This window comes from Hyperolius riggenbachi, chromosome 3 (assembly GCF_040937935.1).
Source record: "Hyperolius riggenbachi isolate aHypRig1 chromosome 3, aHypRig1.pri, whole genome shotgun sequence".
NCBI lineage: Eukaryota > Metazoa > Chordata > Amphibia > Anura > Hyperoliidae > Hyperolius > Hyperolius riggenbachi.
The window spans coordinates 179,263,635-179,287,121 of record NC_090648.1 but is presented as its reverse complement, the minus strand read 5'-3'; the positions used below and the strand labels follow the sequence as shown (position 1 = coordinate 179,287,121).

The 23,487-nt window shown below is 44.6% G+C and overlaps 1 protein-coding gene across 4 annotated transcripts in view; it reads left to right on the top strand.

Annotated features, from left to right (window-relative positions):
• Positions 1-23,487, top strand: part of TM6SF1 (transmembrane 6 superfamily member 1) — an 85,511-nt gene that overhangs the window by 16,760 nt on the left and 45,264 nt on the right. The window contains exon 1 of one of the 4 annotated variants that reach the window (XM_068275353.1): positions 18,887-19,194. The exons of 1 other annotated variant lie outside the window; for it this stretch is intronic. In XM_068275353.1, coding sequence (XP_068131454.1) covers positions 19,103-19,194 — 92 coding nt within the window. In that variant the 5' untranslated portion in view covers positions 18,887-19,102. Of the gene's footprint in view, positions 1-18,886; positions 19,195-23,487 lie in introns of those variants that run through there. 2 more of the 4 variants (XM_068275351.1, XM_068275354.1) reach the window with 2 other exon arrangements.

The following is a 23,487-nucleotide window of genomic DNA, read 5'->3' as shown; positions in this document are numbered from 1 at the left end:
TCACGTGTTGGCATCACTGGCGTTATCAAAGATTTATGCCATGGTTGCTTATTGATGGATCTATGTAGTGGGATTTTTGTAAACTATATGCTAACTTTTGGTGGTTCTTCCACGCTGTATCGTTGAGCAGCAGCACTATATATTGCATAGCAATTACATTGTTATGTCAGCTACTCCTGACATTTCTTTGCATTTAAAGTGTGTATATTTTTCTATTTATTGTGCTAATAAAGTGCAGTTTTGAGCAGCATATACTGGTTAGCAACAAGTCGATTTTGTAAGCCGCGCTTATAGATCTCAGTTAAATTAGACTAACAGAGTGAGTAGCAAAACAAAATTAATAGTCAATTTACACCTGAGGTCTCAGTGACACTTTAGTAGGTGGTGCGTTCCAGTATTATAACTTCCTCCAGTCACAATTCAAAAATATCCCATATACTGGCGCTCTTAGTCCAAACAGATCGCACCGTGTCCAGCAACACTATGTCAATCTTCTAGACGATTTTTACACCTTTAAATAGAAAACACACAAGCAGAGCATATCATAGTGCAGGGTTTTCTGTAATTGTTTGACACCTCCGTGCTACCATATACCACACACTTATTGCACCACCAGTGCCAGCAACCACTATCTTCCAGGGGTGGGGTCACGTCACACACACCCCCCCTTATATCCCTGCTCACCAGATAAACTCTTTATATTTGCATATCTCTCCACGACGTATCTTCTATCACATGGACCTCATAAAGATAAAAATCTCATCATGTGTAAAAACGTTTAATAAGAAGCTTCTCGCTTAAAAACATTACATGCGTACATAAAAATTCTCTTGGTATTTAAGCCCATAACATAATCACCGTTGCCTCCGGGAACTCTTCCGGTCTCGGCTGCGTGTGTTCCTACTTCCTAGTCCAGCGCGTCTCTCTCTAGGCTCCGCCCTACCGGTTTCGTCATCCACAATGACTCATCAGGGGCTAGGGAGCATGCGCTGGATACGTGTGTTATATGGCTGAAGTCCGTTCAGCTTACCCCACCCACCTCCCTCCTATTGGTTAAACCCACTCTGTGTTCTATAGCCCAATCCGGAACGTTTCCCGGAGTTCACATACATTCCCACATTTACATTTCCCTACCTCCCACCAAGTATGAGATTTATTCCTATACAGAATTGTGCCTATTTGCCCCTTTGTTATGCAAAAACATATTTCGTACTACGTGCGCGCATATGAACACTGCTGCGCGTGCGTTAAATCCGAGACTAGTACCGTACTGTCTCTACCGTCCTCTTTGTATTAGCATCTCTGTTCGTATACATACTCCTCTGTCCAGCGGTCCGCTACTTTTAAGCGTCTATTTGACATTTTCCCCGCGTTTTTCTCCGTTGTCTCGTTAGTGTTGAATTTCAATATACCATTCGACCTAATAGCGTCTAACCGTCGTGGGTCCACCTTTTTTAGAACCCATACTTATATGTTTTTGCGTTATGATTACCTATCCCTGTTTTTACCTATGGATATAACTTTTATTTCCTTTGTGCCTATACCATGATTACCATACTCCATATCCCACATACAATTTATGACTCCTTTAACTATTTCCGATAGTGCAAACATAAACAAAAAAATAAACAAATATAAGATAAAAATAAAAGTAATAATAAAAATTAATATTCAACCTTAGTGTATATTTATAACTGCTAACTCCTCCATAGTGCTTAATAGGTGCTGGTGCATCATCTCTACGTCCTACATAAAATATCATATATTCTGTGCGCTATTGATCCCTTAAGGTCATTTTTCCATCAGTGCTAACCATATATTTGTTATTATTCCAATATCTGCATTCTACCCATCACACCATTATACCCATCATTGTTGACCATATGTATATTATTAATCCGTATATCTACATACTACATTAGTGTTCCCTATATGGTGTTCCTCATTATTACTTACATTCTGTGCTCATATTTCCCACTACCCATTCATATATACATTGGTGTTCCGTGTATCTACTTCCTACATTAATTTATTCCTCACTGTTGCTTACATTCTGTGCTCATATCTTCAATCACATTGATATTCCATATATCTACATTCTATATTAATTTACGTGTAATATGTCCCTCACTGTTGCTTACATGCTATCCCCCTGTCTTCAATTGCCCTTTCACGGTGCTCTTATACCAGTGTCTTATCAATCATTTAATCAAAAAGCAGTTAATATTTAACCCCTGTGGTTGTCAATCGTTAGTCAAAAAGCAGTTTATATCTATGTCTATATTTAGTCCCTGTGGTTCCAAGGTTTTCAACATATATATCCATTTTGTTTCTTTTTTGCAGATCTCTCTTAATCTATGGCAGCCTCTCCAGTTTGGCTCCAGCTTTTCTATTCCATATATCTGCATATCTTTTGGATCACAGTTGTGTTTTTGTTTAAAGTGTCTAGGGACACTATGGTTATCATGTCCTTTACTTATTTTGTACACATGTTCCCCCATTCTTTCCTTTAGTGGGCGCGTTGTTCTGCCTATGTACTGATTTCCACATGTACACACTAACAGATATACGACGTGATTGCTATTACATGTGATAAATTGATCGATTTTGAACTCCTTCTTCGTTATTTCAGATCTGAATTGTGTTGTTTTTCGGGTAAGGCCCATTTTGCAGGCCTTACAAGTCCTACATGGAAAGAAGCCTTTCTCTTGCCAGCCCTGCAGTTTAGCTTTTTTAGGTGGGTCCACACAGCTTGGCACCAATTTGTCTCTCAAATTGGGTGCCCGACGGTAAATAAACTTAGGTTTAGGAGGGAGACATCTATTGACAACCACAGGGGTTAAATATTAACTGCTTTTTGATTAAATGATTGATAAGACACTGGTATAAGAGCACCGTGAAAGGGCAATTGAAGACAGGGGGATAGCATGTAAGCAACAGTGAGGGACATATTACACGTAAATTAATATAGAATGTAGATATATGGAATATCAATGTGATTGAAGATATGAGCACAGAATGTAAGCAACAGTGAGGAATAAATTAATGTAGGAAGTAGATACACGGAACACCAATGTATATATGAATGGGTAGTGGGAAATATGAGCACAGAATGTAAGTAATAATGAGGAACACCATATAGGGAACACTAATGTAGTATGTAGATATACGGATTAATAATATACATATGGTCAACAATGATGGGTATAATGGTGTGATGGGTAGAATGCAGATATTGGAATAATAACAAATATATGGTTAGCACTGATGGAAAAATGACCTTAAGGGATCAATAGCGCACAGAATATATGATATTTTATGTAGGACGTAGAGATGATGCACCAGCACCTATTAAGCACTATGGAGGAGTTAGCAGTTATAAATATACACTAAGGTTGAATATTAATTTTTATTATTACTTTTATTTTTATCTTATATTTGTTTATTTTTTTGTTTATGTTTGCACTATCGGAAATAGTTAAAGGAGTCATAAATTGTATGTGGGATATGGAGTATGGTAATCATGGTATAGGCACAAAGGAAATAAAAGTTATATCCATAGGTAAAAACAGGGATAGGTAATCATAACGCAAAAACATATAAGTATGGGTTCTAAAAAAGGTGGACCCACGACGGTTAGACGCTATTAGGTCGAATGGTATATTGAAATTCAACACTAACGAGACAACGGAGAAAAACGCGGGGAAAATGTCAAATAGACGCTTAAAAGTAGCGGACCGCTGGACAGAGGAGTATGTATACGAACAGAGATGCTAATACAAAGAGGACGGTAGAGACAGTACGGTACTAGTCTCGGATTTAACGCACGCGCAGCAGTGTTCATATGCGCGCACGTAGTACGAAATATGTTTTTGCATAACAAAGGGGCAAATAGGCACAATTCTGTATAGGAATAAATCTCATACTTGGTGGGAGGTAGGGAAATGTAAATGTGGGAATGTATGTGAACTCCGGGAAACGTTCCGGATTGGGCTATAGAACACAGAGTGGGTTTAACCAATAGGAGGGAGGTGGGTGGGGTAAGCTGAACGGACTTCAGCCATATAACACACGTATCCAGCGCATGCTCCCTAGCCCCTGATGAGTCATTGTGGATGACGAAACCGGTAGGGCGGAGCCTAGAGAGAGACGCGCTGGACTAGGAAGTAGGAACACACGCAGCCGAGACCGGAAGAGTTCCCGGAGGCAACGGTGATTATGTTATGGGCTTAAATACCAAGAGGATTTTTATGTACGCATGTAATGTTTTTAAGCGAGAAGCTTCTTATTAAACGTTTTTACACATGATGAGATTTTTATCTTTATGAGGTCCATGTGATAGAAGATACGTCGTGGAGAGATATGCAAATATAAAGAGTTTATCTGGTGAGCAGGGATATAAGGGGGGGTGTGTGTGACGTGACCCCACCCCTGGAAGATAGTGGTTGCTGGCACTGGTGGTGCAATAAGTGTGTGGTATATGGTAGCACGGAGGTGTCAAACAATTACAGAAAACCCTGCACTATGATATGCTCTGCTTGTGTGTTTTCTATTTAAAGGTGTAAAAATCGTCTAGAAGATTGACATAGTGTTGCTGGACACGGTGCGATCTGTTTGGACTAAGAGCGCCAGTATATGGGATATTTTTATATACTGGTTAGCGGTCCTCTTTCTAATGTTTGTTTTTTTGTCTTTATTACCAGTGCTGGTACCTGCACAATATACACGCTGCATTAGACTTTAATTCATCAATTACTTAAAACTATACGCCCATGTCTGAGAATCTTCATGTAAGAGAGTTTTAATTAGTGTCACTCTCTGACGTTCAGTGCCTGACGAAGTGGGCCACATCTCAAAATAGGACAAACATTGGTTCCTAAAGTTTCTAAAGTCTGACTTTTGACCTGAAAATCTCTCTGGGAGTGCCATCTTTGGCTAAATAACAGGAGTGGGAGGTAACTGTGCTGGAGGTGCTTGCAAATTACGCACTGTCTCAGACAGGTGGTTAATCTGAGCCTGTTGTGACGTCACAGTGGTGTTTAACTGCTCCACAGCTGTAGTCAGAGGCTCAGAGCTAACACCTGCGCACATAAATCCTCCTTAGTGGTCATGGTCTTTTGTTATGTAACGATCAGTGTCGTAATAGATGATCGGATAGTGCCCACTCAGAACAGTAGTCAGTAAAAATACAGATATCTGATTGTGTGGTGATCTGCAGAATCACCAATAATGCAGATATACAAAAATAGACAACGTAAACTTTATTGCACTAGTGTAGTGATTGGTGCAAACAGTAATACAGGAATACTCCTTCAGTGATAGCCTTTGGAGACTGAGGCTATCACTGGACAGAGAGACTCCTAAGTGATAGCCCTTGGAGGCTGGGGTTATCACTAAGCAGAGAGTGGTCATACAAGCGAGGTCGGCAACGGGTCAGACAGTAACGGCACAGAATCGTCAGGCAAATCGTAGTTAGTAAACAGGCAAGAGGTCAGCAGCGGGTCGGGCAATAGCGGTACAGAATTGTCAGGCAAACGTAGTCGGTATTCAGGCAATAAGTCGGCAGCAGATCAGATAGGCAGAAGTACAGAATCAGAAGGCAGAAGCGAGGTCAGAGGTCAAGCAAAAGGTCATACACAGAAATAACAATACAATAATATTATGATTATAGCTATCAAAATCCTGAGCTAAGTGTGACTCCCCGGGTTCCTGCCGGTTCAACACACTAGGATCTGACTAAGGGTCTGAGAGCTAGCACTGTGAAGTATTCGCAACAACAAAGTACAAATGACAGGCAGGTCCTAATATAGGGAGGACCAGGCGAAGAGCGCCGCCCAGCAGCCTAGCCAATCAGATGGCAGGCAAGTGTCAGCTGAACCCGGTCAGCTGACACATTTTCTGGGGGCATAAGTGCGGCGGCGATCCGCGCGCACGCGAGCCTGATGCCCTGACGCCGGCGGGAGGCCCGGAGACGCCACAGCGGGAGACGCCGCGAGCCCAGATGCGGTAGAGGCGGCGGCGCCGCTATCAGCATCAGAAGCCGGCGAAGCAGCCAGCTTGACAGCATGGCAGTGCTGCACCCATATGAACACAGCTGTGCCTGTGCAGTAACACAGCCACCTGTGCATGAGCAGCTTTGGCTTACTGTGCAGGCTGGGCCGTGCATGAGCAGCTTCGGCTTACTGTGCAGGCTGGGCCATACTTGCACTTGCGCAGTACAGCCATGCTCGTGCCTGGAGGGGATCTTTCGTCAACTGAGGACTAAAGGATGGGATGGGAAGCATCTAAACAGTAGGATCCAGAGGCTTCCCTCTTCTTAGGTAAGTATGTGCTTTTATACACGAGCATCGCCTTGGATACACCAAGTCGGCGGGGGGGGGAGGGGGGGAGGACAAATGTCAGAGAGACTAATGTCACAGCACAGATTCAAAGGTCCTGAAGCTCACTGGGCTTTTGCTGTTCATTTACTAGGCTTGTATATAGTTTATAAACTTCACATATTTAACTGGAAAACTGCTTACACTTGGAAAGCCTGGGCATCAATGACATGCCTACATCTGACCTTTGTCCTATTTTCCAGAATGATTTTTTTTTGGCCTTTAATCCGGTGATTAACAAAATACCCATGTCTATTTGTAAGTAATACATACACCCACTATTGCTATGTATATAAATAGCTTAATTCCAGAATAAGATAAATGGCATCATGTCTAGCCTGGGCAAGGTTGTTCAGCACTGGTAAAAGGACACATGGTTTCTGCAAACCTTTCATCTTTTAATATATATTATATAGTTTTATATCCATGTAAATTATTTACATACCTATCCACAGTCAAAGGAAAACAGATGAAAGTTATGTACATGAAGGGAAAGATTAAAAACAAAAGGTGATTCTTTTTTCTTTCTGATCCTAGAGTAAAGCTGAGGAGCTGCTAATGACACACATCTGGTAAAACTTGACAAGATTGTACAATCATGATTTTTTAGTGCATGGCCTCCTTCAGTCCGTTTTAGACACACTGGATTAATTTTCTGCATTATCTAAGCCAGTATGTGACTTGAATACACTTCAGGCAGGAAAAGTATAGCTCAGTCCCCTACTTAAAAAGGAAACACCATGTGAGCTCATATGTGACCAAAGCAGGGCCGGGCCGAGGCAGAGGCTGGAGAGGCTCCAGCCTCAGGGCGCAGTGTAGGAGGGGGCGCACAATTCATTCAGTTGTCATTCCCAATTGTGTTTGAAGCAGAAATAAATAGGAAAAGGGGATACATGGCAGTGACTGCAAGTCAGATAACTAGAGATTAAGGTATTGGGGAGGTTGGGGGCCCTGGGGCGCCTCTTAGTCTAGTAGCAATCAGTGTGTGACGGCTGGGGGGGGGGGGGCGTGGAGGGGCGCACTTTGGTGTCTCAGCCTTGGGTGCTGAAGGACCTTGTCCCAGCTCTGGACCAAAGGACACACCTCGATCACCCCTCCAGTCACACCTCATGATTCCTCCTGTCTCACCTCATCACTGCTCTAGTCACACCTCATCACTCCTGCAGTATTACCTCATCATTCTTCCAGTCACACCTCATCACTCCTCCAGTCCTACCTCATCATTCTTCCACTCATACCTCATCACTCCTCCAGTCTTACCTCATCATTCTTCTAGTCATACCTCATCACTCCTCCAGTCATACCTCATCATTCTTCCAGTCATACCTCATCACTCCTCCAGTCTTACTTCATAATTCTTCCAGTAACACCTCATCACTCCTCCAGTCTTACCTCATCATTCATCCAGTCATACCTCATCACTCCTACAGTCATACCTCATCACTCTGGGGGTCCCACCTCACTTCTTCTGTCATACCTCATCACTGCTCAAGTCAAATTTCAATTCTCCAGTCACACCTCATCACTGCTCCAGTCACACCTCATCACTGCTCCAGTCACACCTCATCACTGCTCCAGTCACACATCATCACTGCTCCAGTCCTATTTCACTTCTCCAGTCACACCTCATCACTGCTCCAGTTATTTATCACTTCTCCAATCAATCCTCATCACTTCTCCAGTCACACCTCATCACTGCTCCAGTCACACCTCATCACTGCTCCAGTCACACCTCATCACTGCTCCAGTCACACCTCATCACTGCTCCAGTCACACCTCATCACTGCTCCAGTCACACCTCATCACTTCTCCAATCACACCTCATCACTTCTCCAGTCACACCTCATCACTTCTCCAGTCATATTTCACTTCTCCAGGCATGCCTTCTCACTCCTCCAGTCACACCTCACAACTTCAATAATGCCAGCCGCAAAGATTTCATAACAGTGCAAGTTATAGTTTAATCTTTAGAATCACATCAGTGATTTCTGTCATCTTAGCTTTTGTTTAAAATGTAAGAAATGTAATAATATAAAACGTCGGACATAATATTTGGCACAAAATAAACTTGTGGTAAAGTATCTAAATACATTTTTTCATGCAAACCTGCACTGTAGACCTAAAAGAGGGTGAGGTGAAGATGTAAGAGGAATAGAGAGTTCTAGTTCCAAGAGGGAAACTGTCCCTCTGACAGAAATCCTCTCAGCCTTACCCAGCACTTATATTTTCCAGCAGGCTGGGAGAAGACATCACTGGAGCAGTCTAGCTGATGATATAATGCTAATATACACAGGTAGTCATCATCATTTGTTTTACAGTGCTCACACTATGTACATTGGGTTGTGCTGTAATGTAAGTTATAACCTCACAGCATCATGCTGCACCGATCCCACAGTCATTCACATTGGTGCATTGGCTCTGTGGTACATCGGGTTCTGTGAGCAGAGTTGTGCGCTACCGGATAATGAGCACATTCAGCCCATGCCACAAATTCAAGGCTATGCATTGCACCATGCACAATGTTGGAAGACACTTATTTAGAGATGTGTGCATGCGGCATATCGTAGCAAATTCAGTTTGAATTTACAGTTATAATACAGTCCAAATCCAGCTCGTGTTATTACAATGGAACCTGACCCAATAAGGACCCAACGAGACAATGTGAATGGGACCATTAAAGATCTTTGCTATATATTTAACAATAGTGCATAGTGTGAACACACTCAAAGAAGTAGAGTTCTGTCATTTATAGTAAGAGCATACAGAGATTGAGGGAAAGGCTTTTATGTAGCATGTTAATAAAAGAAAAACAGTGTACACAAATTTTCAAAATAAATAAATTAAAAAGCAAGCCTTTTCAACAGCATAGGAGTTGGTTCACACTGGCATAAAAACGGTCCATTTAGCAGACCCTAACGGACCAGATCCTAACCGATGAGAACGCATCCTTTGTTAATCAATAGGATCTGTTCTCATTGCTCCATTGGAGCGGATCCGTTTGGGCCGTTGCACCAAACAGGCCGCAAGTTTTGGGAGGGAGCGATTTTTCCGGATTGACGGATGCAAATACAAATACAAATACGGTTACAAATACTCTATTAGCAGTCCTGTTATGCAACTACCGATTTTAATTCTAAATCCATGCTTGCTTTACGTCACAGTTCCCTCAGCAGTCCCCCATAAAAGATGCTTTAATACTTTTGTGATTTTTAGCATAACTCGTGAGTAACAGCCACATCTTTAAAGAGAATCTGTACTCTAATATTCTTACACTAAAAAGCATACCATTCTATTCCTTATTTTCTCCTGTGCCCCTGTGTGCTGTTTCTGCCACTCTCTGCTGCAATCCTGGCTTGTAATTAACAGTTTTAGGCAGTGTTTACAAACAAACTAACCAGCTTCTAATAGGCTCAGCTAAGCATAGTGTGTGAGTATGCAGGGGGCCTGCAGAGGGTGTGTATCGCTTCTACCAATCACAAGCAGCCCTGCACATTCCACACAATCAAAGCCTTAGCCCAACAAACAGGACAGAGGAAAGATACATTGATTTATTACAGAGACAGTGTAATTAGGAAGAGCTGCAGTAAGCCCCAGCACATTAGAACAGGCATAGGAACTCATAGGATAGAAGAACTAAGGCTGAAAAAATTGTTACAGAGTCTCTTTAAACTCAACCCTGAAACATAGCCAAGTCTAGTCTTGCCTTGCGCTGTCTTGTTTCTTAGAAATTAAATGTTTTGTCAGTGTGTCTCCTGTGTTATGTGCACGGGATTTGTTCAGTATGTGTTTTTGCCTATATAAAGAAGAAGTATGTGTGCTTGATGATTGTCTCTGGAAAGATGATGGGGCAGATGAGAAAGCACTACTCTGTTCAAGCAATAGCAAACACACAATGGTGCACTTTGGAGCTTTGATGGTGTCTGAATGTCATTGCACAGGTTTCATTAAAAAGGACCACTATCACAAAAAAAATTTAAAATTTAAAATACATGTGAACGCATACAAAATATATTTCTTATATTTCTTCCAGCGCAAAATGAGCTGTAAATTGCTTTTCTCCTAAGTTGCTGTCACTTGCAGTAGTTAGTAGAAATTTGATGGAACCGACAGGTTTTTGACTGGTTCATCTCCTCATGAGGGAGCCTGAGGCCGGGTTCAGACTAGAGATTGGCAGCAGCGGTACAGCCTGGAAATGTGCGGAAGCGTATTGTGAAAATACTCTTCTGCACATACGTTCCTGCAACGCCGCCAACTTTTTTAAAAACCTTGTGTCGCCATAAACTTGCACGACTTCCGGTCCGATGCTGGTCGCTGCAGGAGCCACACGGCAACGTAGGTATGCGCTTGCGTTAGATAGGGCACTTCCGGCGCAGCGTACCACAAAGTGGGTAGTGTGAACTAACCCATAGACTGTCATTAGGCTGCAGTGGGGCGAGGTAAATTTACCACACCCGACCACCTCAGTGTGAAAGGGTCCTCAGTATTTAATTTATACTTTACAAAAACACTCCCTGGAACGGACCCCTGACCTGTTTGCTCACTATTCTGGTAGGTGGACTGAGCAACTGCCATTCACTTAGTGCTTATGAAAATTAAGAAAACCCTGAGAATCCCCCATGAGAAGATGAGCTAGTGCAAAACCTGTCAGTAATGTCAGATATCTACTACCTACTCTAGGTGACAGCAGCATAGGAGAAAAGTAATTTATAGCACATTTTACTATGGGCGAAATGTACTTTTTATTTTTGTGTTTTCATGTATTTTAAATTTAACATTTTTTCGCAATAGTTGTCCTTTAATTGTCTTGTTACCTGGTCCATTTGATTATAAATAATTTATGACTGGCCTGCAATTGGTTTTCTAATGGTGACAGCGGCACTGTAGATGCTGTAATAGGACCTGAAAGGAAGATAATTTACCCAGTAGGGGCGTTTCTAGATTCCTGGGAGATCCGGGGCACCCCTGGGCACCAAGAGGGAACGAGTGTCTGGGGCGCATAGCGCTGCGGCGAAAATGAGCGTGGCCATGCCATGTAAAGTGGGTGTGGTCATAGGTGGGGCCAAATGTACTTGAACATAGGAGTGGCGTAACTTAAATATATTCAATAGGCAGCATTTCACATATATAAACCCCTCACTTGGCTTCTGTCTTGCCTTCGCCTGGCTGGCCTGTGCACTGTACTCGGCTGGTGGTGATATTGTGCTGGCCTGGCTTGTGGTGATGCTGTGCGGCCTGGCTGGTGGTAATGCTGTGCTGGCCTGGCTGACGGTGATGCTTTCCCGGCCTGGCTGGCGGTGACGTTGAGCCGGCCTGGCTTTGCTAGGTGACTTGCTGGGGCTTTGCTTGGCTGTATGCTTTGCTGGGATGGGACCAGGAGGCTTTGCTAGGCTGGGAGGTTTGCTTTGCTGAGGGCTCTGCTTTGCTGGGCTGGGGCCCTGGGGCTTTGCTTGGCTGTAGATAGGTAGATTCCCCCAGCATAGGTTAGATAGGCAGCTTCCCCCAGTATAGATTATATAGGCAGCTTCCTCCAGTGTAGGTTAGATAAGCAGCTTCCCCCAGTATAGATTATATCGGCAGCTTCCTCCAGTGTAGGTTAGATAGGTAGGTTTCCCCAGTATAGGTAAGATAGGCAGCTTCCCCCAGTATAGGTTAGATAGGCAGCTTCCACCACTATAGATTATATAGGCAGCTTCCCCCGGTATAGATTATATAGGCAGATTCCCCCAGTATAGGTTATATAGGTAGAAAAATTGCAAGTTAACCATTGTTGCCCTTAGAAGCTAAACACACCTCCAGAACTGCTGGAATGCAATGATGTGTCAGTTGTCAGTTTGTTAATTTGTACGGAGCCATAATAATCTGTGCAAATTAACAAATTGACACATCATTGCATTCCAGCGGTTCTGGATGTGTGTTTAGCTTCTAAGGGCAACAATGGTTAATTTGCATATATTCAGCAGTGATGCACTGGGAGACATCTCGGAGCTCACTCCAACCTGAATTATCGCAAATTCTTTCTGTTTTAAGAAAGCAAACTTTTGTTTTCCATAGCATTTTAGTATGGGGGCTTTTAGCACCATTGTAGCCGCTTACACACTCAAATGAGTTCTGGTTCACCAGGAGCTTGCTGGTTAGTCTGTTATCTAATGTGTGTACATACATTTAGGGGGCAGCAGTACTGTGCATGCTGTGGTGCATTATACCCTTAGTTATAATTACCGCTGAAATGCACTACAGTGGGCCCATGCACACCGATGCGTTGGATTACCTGTGAGAAAAAGCAGCGGTATGTGGTCCATTGACTTGTACTGCGGTCGTGTACCACTACTTTTTAGCCGCCTGTAAAAATGAGCAGAGGTGTAGTTTGAAACAAAAGGAGGTGGAGGAAAAGCGGGTTGGCACTATGGAGATAGCAAGAGTGCTTAGGTAGTCATACAGGTGCCCCTATGTCAGCTTAAAGATGCGTGCTCTGGTATACACAGGTTTGGCAGAGTGGCAGAGAAATGAAAAAGCGGAGGGAACCGGCACTGCAAAATAGCTGATGGTTTATTTCTCAGACGTGGATAAAACACATACAAAAAGTACAAAACGTTGCTGGCTGGCACAATGGATGAATTCAAACAAAGGTGGGGTACCTGGTGGTGCGGTGGGTGCTGGTGGTTTAAGCCTGACGGCCGTTTCGCGCACGTCTGCGCATCTACGGAGGCTGCATGGCGGGGGGCTCAGGCTGCTGGCATTTGTAGCCTGTTGCGTGCGGCGGAAGTATTCCGTCTGCCTGTTCCGCCCCTCTGCGAACTTCCTCACTGTAACAGACGGCTGACACGCATAGCGTGTCAGCTACGTCTGACATCATGGCGGCACAACGCGCTGATCCCATTGGTCAGTGTAGCGTAACATACGCTTTGGTGCACGCCAGCTCCTCAGGTTGGGCCGGATTAGCGCCATCTTGTGTTACGTTAGGAGAAAGCATCCCCAGATTAGCATCAGGGAAGAAAAGTGGTGAAAAAATATAGTACAAAGTGAAAGGGAGTGTGAAAGTGAAAACGAGTAGAGGAAAAAAGGACAGGGGAGGTTAGGATAAAGATAAAGTACTGAAATGCCTGTTGCAAATCAGTGAAATGCTGTCTCTGCAGCAAAAATCACTGAGGACGAAAACTCACAGTGAACATCACTATGTGGGTAAATAAATTATACACTAGTGGTGGGTAGGGAAGTGTAGCATAATAAAATCAACATATGCTCGGTCATCCCATAGGCCGACCCCCGTGGGGTAAATAACCACACACGGGGTCGGTCAAGCGGAGCGACCAAGCCTACTAGTCGGGCCTAAGCGAGTAAGGAGGGCAAAATGGACTAAAAAGATATCGTGCATTACAAATAACGTTATTCATAAACCACAGATGAACTGTGTTGGGAAGGAGAGTTAAGGAGGATCAAACATAGTCTATATACTTATTGCAACACACAAGATTCCAAATTAAGGATCTAGGAAACAGGAGAGATCAGTATAGTCATTGAGACCCAAAGGACCCATGGCATTGGTCCTCAGGATCAGTAGGACCTCTTCTCGCTTCAATTTCTTTTCTCGGTCCCCTCCTCTGGTGGGAGGCGGGACCTGAAGTATACCAGCAAAGGTGAGTTTCTTGGGGTCCCCCCTATGATTACTCCTCATGTGTTCAATGACTCTGGGAGAGCCCTTTCCAGAACCTATAGAGTTATAGTGTTCCCTGAATCTTTCTCCCAATGTTCTGGTGGTTTCACCAATATAGAATCTACCGCACGGGCACCACAGGGCATACACCACAAACCTGGTCTTGCAAGTAATGAACGCGGGTACATTTCGTCGGACCGGGCCAATTTGAATACTGGAACCCACGGCCATTTGCCTGCATGACTTGCATCGACCACATCTGTGGTTGCCCTGTGGTTGGTAACCCCGCAGCCAATTACTTCCTTCAGGGGAGCGAAATTCGCTTCTACTCATGGAAGACCCTATAGTTGGAGATCTCTTAAATGAGAATAGTGGTCCTTCTTCCACTAAAGATTTCAAGCTTGCATCCTTCGTTAAGATGTCCCAATGCCTGGTTATAGATCTTTTAATAGCATCTGACATTATGTTAAATTCAAACGTGAAAAGGTGTAGTTTGAAACAACCAGCACTGTTCTCCAATGTAGCCCATGGCATTTCCATTTTAAAACCGCAATACAATATCTGGCAGTAATATCATGGCAATCGGCTGTCTGTCATTTTATAAACATGGCAATCACCACAATACTCTTAAAAAGAACCTGAACTGAAAATAAAAAAGCCAAAATAACCATACACAGGTCATACTTACCTCCTGTGCAATCTACTCCTCAATCTCTTTCTCCTCTCCTGTGTCCATGGGCGTCCGCAGAAAATTTTCCAGGGGGGGGCAAAAGTGAGGGGGGGGGCGAAGCAATGCGGCGCGCGTAGCGCGCCGCGCCGAAAAATGGGTGTGTCCATGCAACAGAACATGGGCGTGGTCATGGGTGGGGCGTGGTCATGGGTACACGAACTTAGAAGTGGTGGAAGTGGGCCTACCCAGCAAAATGTTAGATGAAGCCCCCTTTTCTACAAAAAATATTGCCACAATAAATATTTGGCAGGAGCATTCTGAGCAGTAGCAGGAGCATTCCCACACCAACTAGATCTCCTGCAGTAAATATTAAAATATGATCAGTTACATCACATCAGCGGCTAAAAAACCAAATGTCAAATCTGCTACACAAGCGCTGTAGCAAGGTCAAAAATATAACAAGGATAACAAAAACCAAATGTGCACAGGACGAGCTACGGCTGAAGAGCAGACCAGTGCTAGTCAGAGGATTCCAAAAACATGTTTGTTTACACAGGCAGCAATGCAGCACACACCACACACTAGGGCTGAAAGATAAATCGAATTTAAACCAAAATCGTGATCACCAACATCACAATTTCGGAATCGTCAAAGTGACAATTATCGCGATCACATAATTTCCACATGGGGAATTTGAAGAAATGGCTTCAAACCTCCCCAAAGTCCCGGCGCGTGCGGCCCGCAGCCTTGGACATACCTACCGCTCGAGTCCAACGCTCTCCGTCCTCTATCATCATCTGCCAGCTCTGGTGCTTAGCAAAACTCTGGGTTACTCTATGTCACATGACATACAGGAAGTATTCCGTGCATTAGAACCGGCAGGAGGCGAAGTGGATAGACGGGCATCGCTGGACTCGTGCTTGAAGCTATGTCCAGAACTGATGCAGCTTGGAGGACAGAGGAGGCACAGAGAGACAGAGAGAGAAACAGAGCGGGCACAGAGACACAAAGGGGGCAAGAGAGAGACCCAGAGGAGGCATAAAGAGGCAAAGGGGACACAAAGAGATACAGGGGGACAGAGGGGGAACAAAGCTTGATTTGAAGGAAATCGTGACTAGAATCGAAATCGCAATTTCAGACAGAAATCGCTCAATTCAATTTTTTCCTAAAATCGTTCAGGCCTACCACACACCGCAAATACCACACACACACACACTGCACAAACCAAACACCATAGCGCAAACTGCTTACACCATACACACTGCAAATACCACACACACACACACATCACATACACACACACTGCACAAACCAAACACATAGCGCACAAACTGCTTACACCATACACACTGCATATACCACACACATCACATACACCACACACACTGCACAAAGCAAACACATACCGCACCGCACAAACTGCTTACACGATACACAATGCAAATACCACACACATCACATACACCACACACTGCACAAAGCAAACACATACTGCACACCACACCGCACCAACTGCTTACACCATACACGCTACGAATACCACACACATCACATACACCACACACTGCACAAACCAAACACATACTGCACAGCACACCGCACAAACTTCTTACACCATACACACTGCAAATACCACACACACCGCACAAACCAAGCACATACTCCACACCACACCGCACCGCACAAACTGCTTACACTATACACACTGCAAATACCGCACACATTACATACACCACACTGCACAAACCAAACACATACTGCACACCACACCGCACACCGCACAAACTGCTTACACCATACACACTACAAATACCACACACACACACACACACATCACATACACCACACACTGCACAAACCAAACACATACTGCACAGCGCACCGCACAAACTTCTTACACCATACACACTGCAAATACCACACATATTCACATACACCACACACTGCACAAACCAAACACATACTGCACAGCGCACCGCACAAACTTCTTACACCATACACACTGCAAATACCACACACACAGCACAAACACATACTGCACACCACACCGCACAAGCTGCTTACACCATACACACTGCAAATACCACACACATCACATACACCACACACACTACACAAACTAAACACATACTGCACACCACACCGCACCAACTGCTTACATCATACACAGTGCAAATACCGCACACATCACATACACCACACTGCACAAACCAAACACATACTGCACACCGCACCGCACAAACTGCTTACACCATACACACTGCAAATACCACACACATCACATACACCACACACCTCACAAACTGCCCACACCACACATACTGAACACACCACATACCACAAACCGCTTACACCACAAATACCACACAAAGAACACACTGCACAAACTGCTCACCCCACACACTGCACAAACTGCACACAGCTCCATATCAATGTGCATTCACTCAGGCAAAAACACACACATACATACAAACTGCTTACACCATACACACTGCAAATACCGCACACTGCAAAAACCACACACATCACATACACCACACAGACACACACCTTACAAACCACCCACACCACACATACTGCATACACAGCTCCATATCAATGTGCATTCACAAAAACACACACATATATACAAACACATACACCAGTTTTTTTTAAAAGGCCATTTGTCCAGCAGCACACTGTTGTACCTGTAGACTGTTTTGTAGCCTCATCCAGTGCAGGAGAGTGTGACTTTGAGGCTCCATTGTGTTACATTCAGTCGGGGGATTCTGAGATTGCAGGAGGATAGTGGAGGAGGGGGGCGTGTACAGGAAAGCCAGCACGCTGTGATAGCATCTAGAGCCCCTGCTGTGCAGTCTTCTCTCACCTCCTCAGCTGTGTCAGCAAGGCGAGCCTGGGATGCTGAATAGCCCTGGAAGCCCTGTCATCACTCAGCCTCCGTGGACAACTGGCTGCTGTAGGCAGCTTTCCCATCCTGGTCAGTGTGCTGCTTCAACTGTCACCCCCGAGAGAGCTGCTTCCGTCCCTGCAACTGTGCGCCGCCATATTGTTGTAGCCCAACACAGAAACAGCAGCTTCCGATTGGCCCTTAGCTCAGAATCACGCCCAGCCCACAGCTGCCGGCCCATCCAATTATTACGGATCCAGCAGCACAGCCGCCCGCCCCTACCCGCTATGGCTGATCATCCAGCCACCCAGGGAGAGTGACTGTACCCCTGAGAGCTGTCTTTGACAGGCGGCTGGATACTTCCGGTTTCGGGTGGCTAGGGGGGGGCAGCAGCTGGCCAGGGGGCGGCGTCTGCCCCATTTTGCCATATGTGCGGACGCCCATGCCTGTGTCCCATTTGTCCACTGTGATCAGGGGAATTCTCCATCCTCCATTTTAAAAATGGCCATTACCACATAACAGCTTCCTGGTCAGCACACTGTTAAACTGTAATATCACCAACTTGAGCCATAGGGAAACATGGACATTTCCTTGCACATTCAGTTGTAACTGACAGCTGCTGATACGTAACTGACACCAACTGGTATATTCCAGTTCTGACAAAATATTGTCAGAACTGGAAGGGATCACTGTAAGAAGAAAATGATGAGCTTCTGAGAGGAACTGACGGTGAGGTTAGTATGTAATATTCATTTGCAGCTACAGCATGTGCTGATTTTAAATAATTTTACCCAATTCAGATTCCCTTTAAAGGAGTTATCAAGGCATTTTAAAAGAAAATAATTGCTACTTATCCAGGGCTTCCTCCAAAAATCTGGAAAAAAAATCTTTATATTCGATCTAAGAGAATAATCGAACAAAATTATCTAATCAAAATAAAAAATTTGTGTCATGTATGGGTACCTTTAGTGATGTTCATATGAGCTGATGAACATTTTTATAAATCTGAACATTTGGAACAAATAACACCTTTCTGTCAAGCACCCTTATCGCCTTCCTTATAAACAGGCTCCATAGGCTTTTGTTGTAGGATATTCCATAAGAATTGTGTATGATGTTTGAGGCTCAGCTGCTGATTAGCTGCAAGTTTAGTCAATCAGATGAGGTCACAGGCAGCTTGCTGGATTTCTTGTATTGGCACTTGCCTGAGCCAGCTCTTCTGCAGGAATCTGAAGCAGCTCAAGTTCTGAAAACAGCAGTCAGCTGGGTGCCTGTACAGAACAAGGGGAGGCTGGAGTGTCCATGTGTGTAACCTTGTGAGGGCTGTACAGCAAGCATTGCATCTACAAGTGGGGAGCTGAGGAGACTTTCTGAGAGGGTGATTATCATGCAGAGTGCATAGGAAGCTGACAGCAGTGCCATGGAACAGCTGTTACACCAGGCTCTCCATATCCTAAACTAGACCTTCCTCTAACTGAAAATGATGATTTATTGAAGCAGCCACAAAACCCAACACAATGAGCGCTCCTGCTGCAACGGGGGTCTTCGTGTTATCCTTAACGGCCATCCCTGTCACTTACCTTTTCAACTATGTGTCTACAGTCGATAGGTAAGTGAATGATAACACAATAGGTAATTACTAGAAATCGTATTTGTTAAATAAAAATTCTGTTTAAAGGACAACTGTAGTGAGAGGTATATGGTGGATGCCATATTTATTTCCTATTAAAGAGACTCTGAAGTCTCAAAAAAATAAACAGTTTTTATTTCCTATTCCTCTTAAATATTAATGTCCCACTTGAAATGCCGCATCCACGTGGCTGAACGCTCACTTAGTCCTCCCGAAATCCCAGAGGTAAGATTTGGGCAGTGCTTCTGTGTAGAGGCAGAGTTTTGGACTATAGCTCTGCCTCTACTCACTCATCTGCACTGATCACCGTCTCTCCCCACCCCTCTCAGTCTTCTTTCACTGAAACGGGCGGGGAGAGGCGGAGATCAGCGCAGATTGACGCGAATGAATTTTGCTGCCCGAAGGAGGCAGAGCTTTGGGCTGTAGCTCTGCCTCCTTTGGGCAGCAAAATCCAAATTGCCCAGGGATTTCGGGGGATTAAGTGAGCGTTCAGGCGAGGGGATGCAGCATTTCAGGTGGGTCATTAATATTTAAGAGGGATAGGAAATAAAAGCTGTTTTTTTTCTGAGACTTCAGAGTCTCTTTAAACAATACCAGTTGCCTGGCAGCCCTGCTGGTCGATTTGGCTTCAGTAGTGTCCGAATCATGCCAGAAACAAGCATAAGGCTAATCTTGTCAGATCTGACAATATTGTCAGAAACACCTAATTTGCTGCATGCTTGTTCACGGTCTATCGCTAAAAGTGTTAGAGGCAGAGGATCAGCAGGATAGCCAGGCAACTAGTATTCCTTAAAAGGAAGTAAATATGGCAGCCTCCATATCCCTGTCACTACAGTTGTTCTTTAATTGATCACAGTGAGAAAATGCACATTATTTGCTAATAACATGCTTGTCACGTCCTTTATTACTATTGTTAATAAGTATTTATATAACGCTGACCTCTTCCGCAACACTGTACAGAGTACATTGTCTTGTCACTTAACTGTCCCTCAGAGGAGCTCACACTCTAATCCCTACCATAGTCCTATGTCTATGTATGTATTGTGTAGTGTATATATCATAGTCTAGGGACAATTTTTAAGGGGAAACCAATTAACCACTTGAGGACCGCGGTGTTAAACCCCCCTACTGACCAGGCTGTTTTGTGTTGCACTGGGCTGTGCAGGCTTTTCAGCCTCCTGCACAGCCCAGCTAAGGAGCCCAGCGATCGGACTCACCTCCTTTTTTTGTCCCTTAGGGGACATTGCGCCGGAGGGGTCCCATCGCTGCAGGCGTTATAATTTTTTTTTTTTGTAGCCTCTATAGGCTGTTTCACCCTCCCTCCCTCCCTCCCTCCTCCCTCCCCTTCCCTCCTCCCTTCCGAGAGCCTGTATTTACCAGGACGGCGAACCCTCCTGTTACGCCTCTCATAGGCATCAGCCTATGAGAAGACGGTAATCCCCGGCCAATCAGAGGCCAGGGATCACCGATCTCGTACAGCGCTGCCGGACACCACAGCGCTGTACGCGTGTAAACAAAGGGGATTTCTTTTGTTTACAAACAGCCTGCTGGCCGCGATTGGCAGGGAACGATCGCGCATGCTCGCGGCCGTTCCCTGGGAAACTGCAGCCCCAGGACTTGACGCCAATTGGCGTTAGGCGGTCCTGGGGCTGCCGCCGCGTTCACGCCCATTGGCGTGACGCGGTCGTTAGGTAGTTAACCTTAATTTTTTCGGGATGTGGGGGGAAACCGGAGTGCCCGAAGGCAACCCACGCAGTGCTATTGCTGGGATTTGAACCGGGAACCAAGTGCTGCAAGGCGAGAGAGCTAACCACTGCGCCACTATGCTGGTGTTCTTTTGTATTCTGTGTACTGAACTTTCCACGCTATATCATTCACATATTGTACTTCAATAGGATATCACTGGGGTTCCATACTCATCTGCCATCAGCTGCCTGAGCTGTGCATGGAATCGCACTGTGTGTGTGTCACTGGCAAAGTTAAATTGGGACACTGTTGTCAACTAGGCTTTAAAAAAAATAAAGTAAAAGGATTAACACTTTCCAATCCATTTTTGCAATCACCCATGTTCCCTGGTGTGCAGGAGGGGAGGGGGTTGTTGCATGGGTGATGGTGGAAGTGCAGCTGCAGGGGGAATCTCATAGGGCGTAGACCAAAAAGGAAACTGGCATCAGTGGGGCTGGTGCCTGCTCATGTGCTTTATTACAAGCAGTCCAGCCTAATTATATGGCACAGTGTGGTACCGTTGTGTCCGACACTTAGTTCTCGCAGTCATGGATTACATCTCCTGGCATGCATTGCGTCTTCACCAGGAACTTCAAAATGCGCCACAGCTGTGGTCTCTCCTGGGTAAATTGTTGAAAGGATTGTCGGCACACCACTCTCTATATAGCACACACTTTATTGTGCCAGTCTCCACGAGAAAGTCCAACAATTGTTTTCGCGGGCCGCGCAGGGTCCCCCTAAAAGGGACCCTGAACAATTGTTGGACTTTCTCGTGGAGACTGGCACAATAAAGTGTGTGCTATATAGAGAGTGGTGTGCCGACAATCCTTTCAACATTGTATCTGATGTGGTATTGCCTATTTGCCTATGCCACTTTGTCAAGCACCCAAGAATAACAGATGGTGTGCCGACTTCTTCCAGGAATATTGTCTCCTGGGTAAATTGACGTATCCCGTACAGGAATGAAGGGGGGGGGGGGGGGCAGAGGAGCAGCACCCGTAAATTAACCTCTTGAGACCTACACCCCCCTCTCCCCCAGTGCTGATGCAATTTTTTACAATACAACGTAACAGCCAAATGAATTTTACTTCCTTTTCTGCCCACCAACAGAGCTTCCTGTTGGTGGTATCTGATTGCTGCTGCAAATTCTTTTTTTTTTTTTTTTCAATTAATTTTACTGGTAAATTTTTTTTAAATAAAAACAGATATATATTTTTTTAATTTTATCCCTCCCACCTTCCCTCCCTCCCCCTGAGATCCAACCACTATAATGGCCTCTCATAAGCATCAGCCTATGAGAGGGATTACATTGTGAGCCACTCCAGGCTGTACATGTGAAAACTGCCATTTTTTTAACAGTCTCCTAGTTCCGATCGAGGCTGGCAGGCTAATCACGGATCCCCACTGTGCATGACATCGGGGAGGCATTCCCTACCGATTGGTGTTAGGCAGTCCTGGGGGAGCCACTCTGTGGCCGCCCATCGGCATGAGGCGGTCGCAGAGCAGTTAAAGAGAAAAGGTAACCAAGAATTGAACTTCATCCCAATCAGTAGCTGATACCACCTTTCCCATGAGAAATCTATACCTTTTCTCAAACTGATCGTCAGGGGGGGTCTGTATGGCTAATATTGTGGTGCAACCCTTCCCACAGTGTGATGTCAGGACATGTCTTGACAGTTTTCTGTCTGAGAACCTCATTGCACTGTTTACAGCTGTTTCCAACTGCCAAAAAAGCAAGCAGCATCTCCTTCCACTGACATCACCTGCCAGCAGTAAAAATGTCCCATGTGATAAATGTCAGAATGTAAATCAGGGAGAGGAAAGATTTTACAACGGGCAAACACTGACTAAATCATTTATACATAATTATTGTAAAAATGAAGCACTTTTTTATTACATTATTTTCACTGGAGTTCCTTTTTAAGTAATGACAACCCAGCCCCCACTCACCAATGGCACATTCTATTAAGAACCTCCCTATTTCTTCAGTTACAGAAGCTCAGTTGTCATTAACCTTTAGCTTGAAACAATATCCTGATGACAGCATAAACCTAATCCTTACTCAAACAGCAATAGTTTAACTCTTAACTTTGTGCTATGTGCGTTCAGAGCCTCCAGCACCCAAGGCTAAAACACCAAATTGCATCCCTCCCACCCCAGCCATCACACACTATCTGGCTTGCAGTCACTGCCATGTATCCTGTATTCTTATTTCTCTCTGCTTCAAACACAATAGGGGAATGATAGCTGAGTGAGTTGTGCACTCCCTCCTACACTGCGCCCTGAGGCTGGTGCCTCTCCCGCCTCTGCTTTGGCCCAGCCCTGTGTGCGTTGAATTACTAGCAGTTAACGCAAAGCACACTCTGCACATAAAAAAACGCATACGTCATTTCATGGTAGGGTCTATTGCTATGGAGTGCACATGTTTTCGAACATGTAATCCAGAAAGACACTGTACATATGATAACACAATCTGTTACAATGGAGAGATGTGAGATATTTTTCAGATTGTGATTCTTCTGTGCAAACCAATGATGTTAAAGAAAA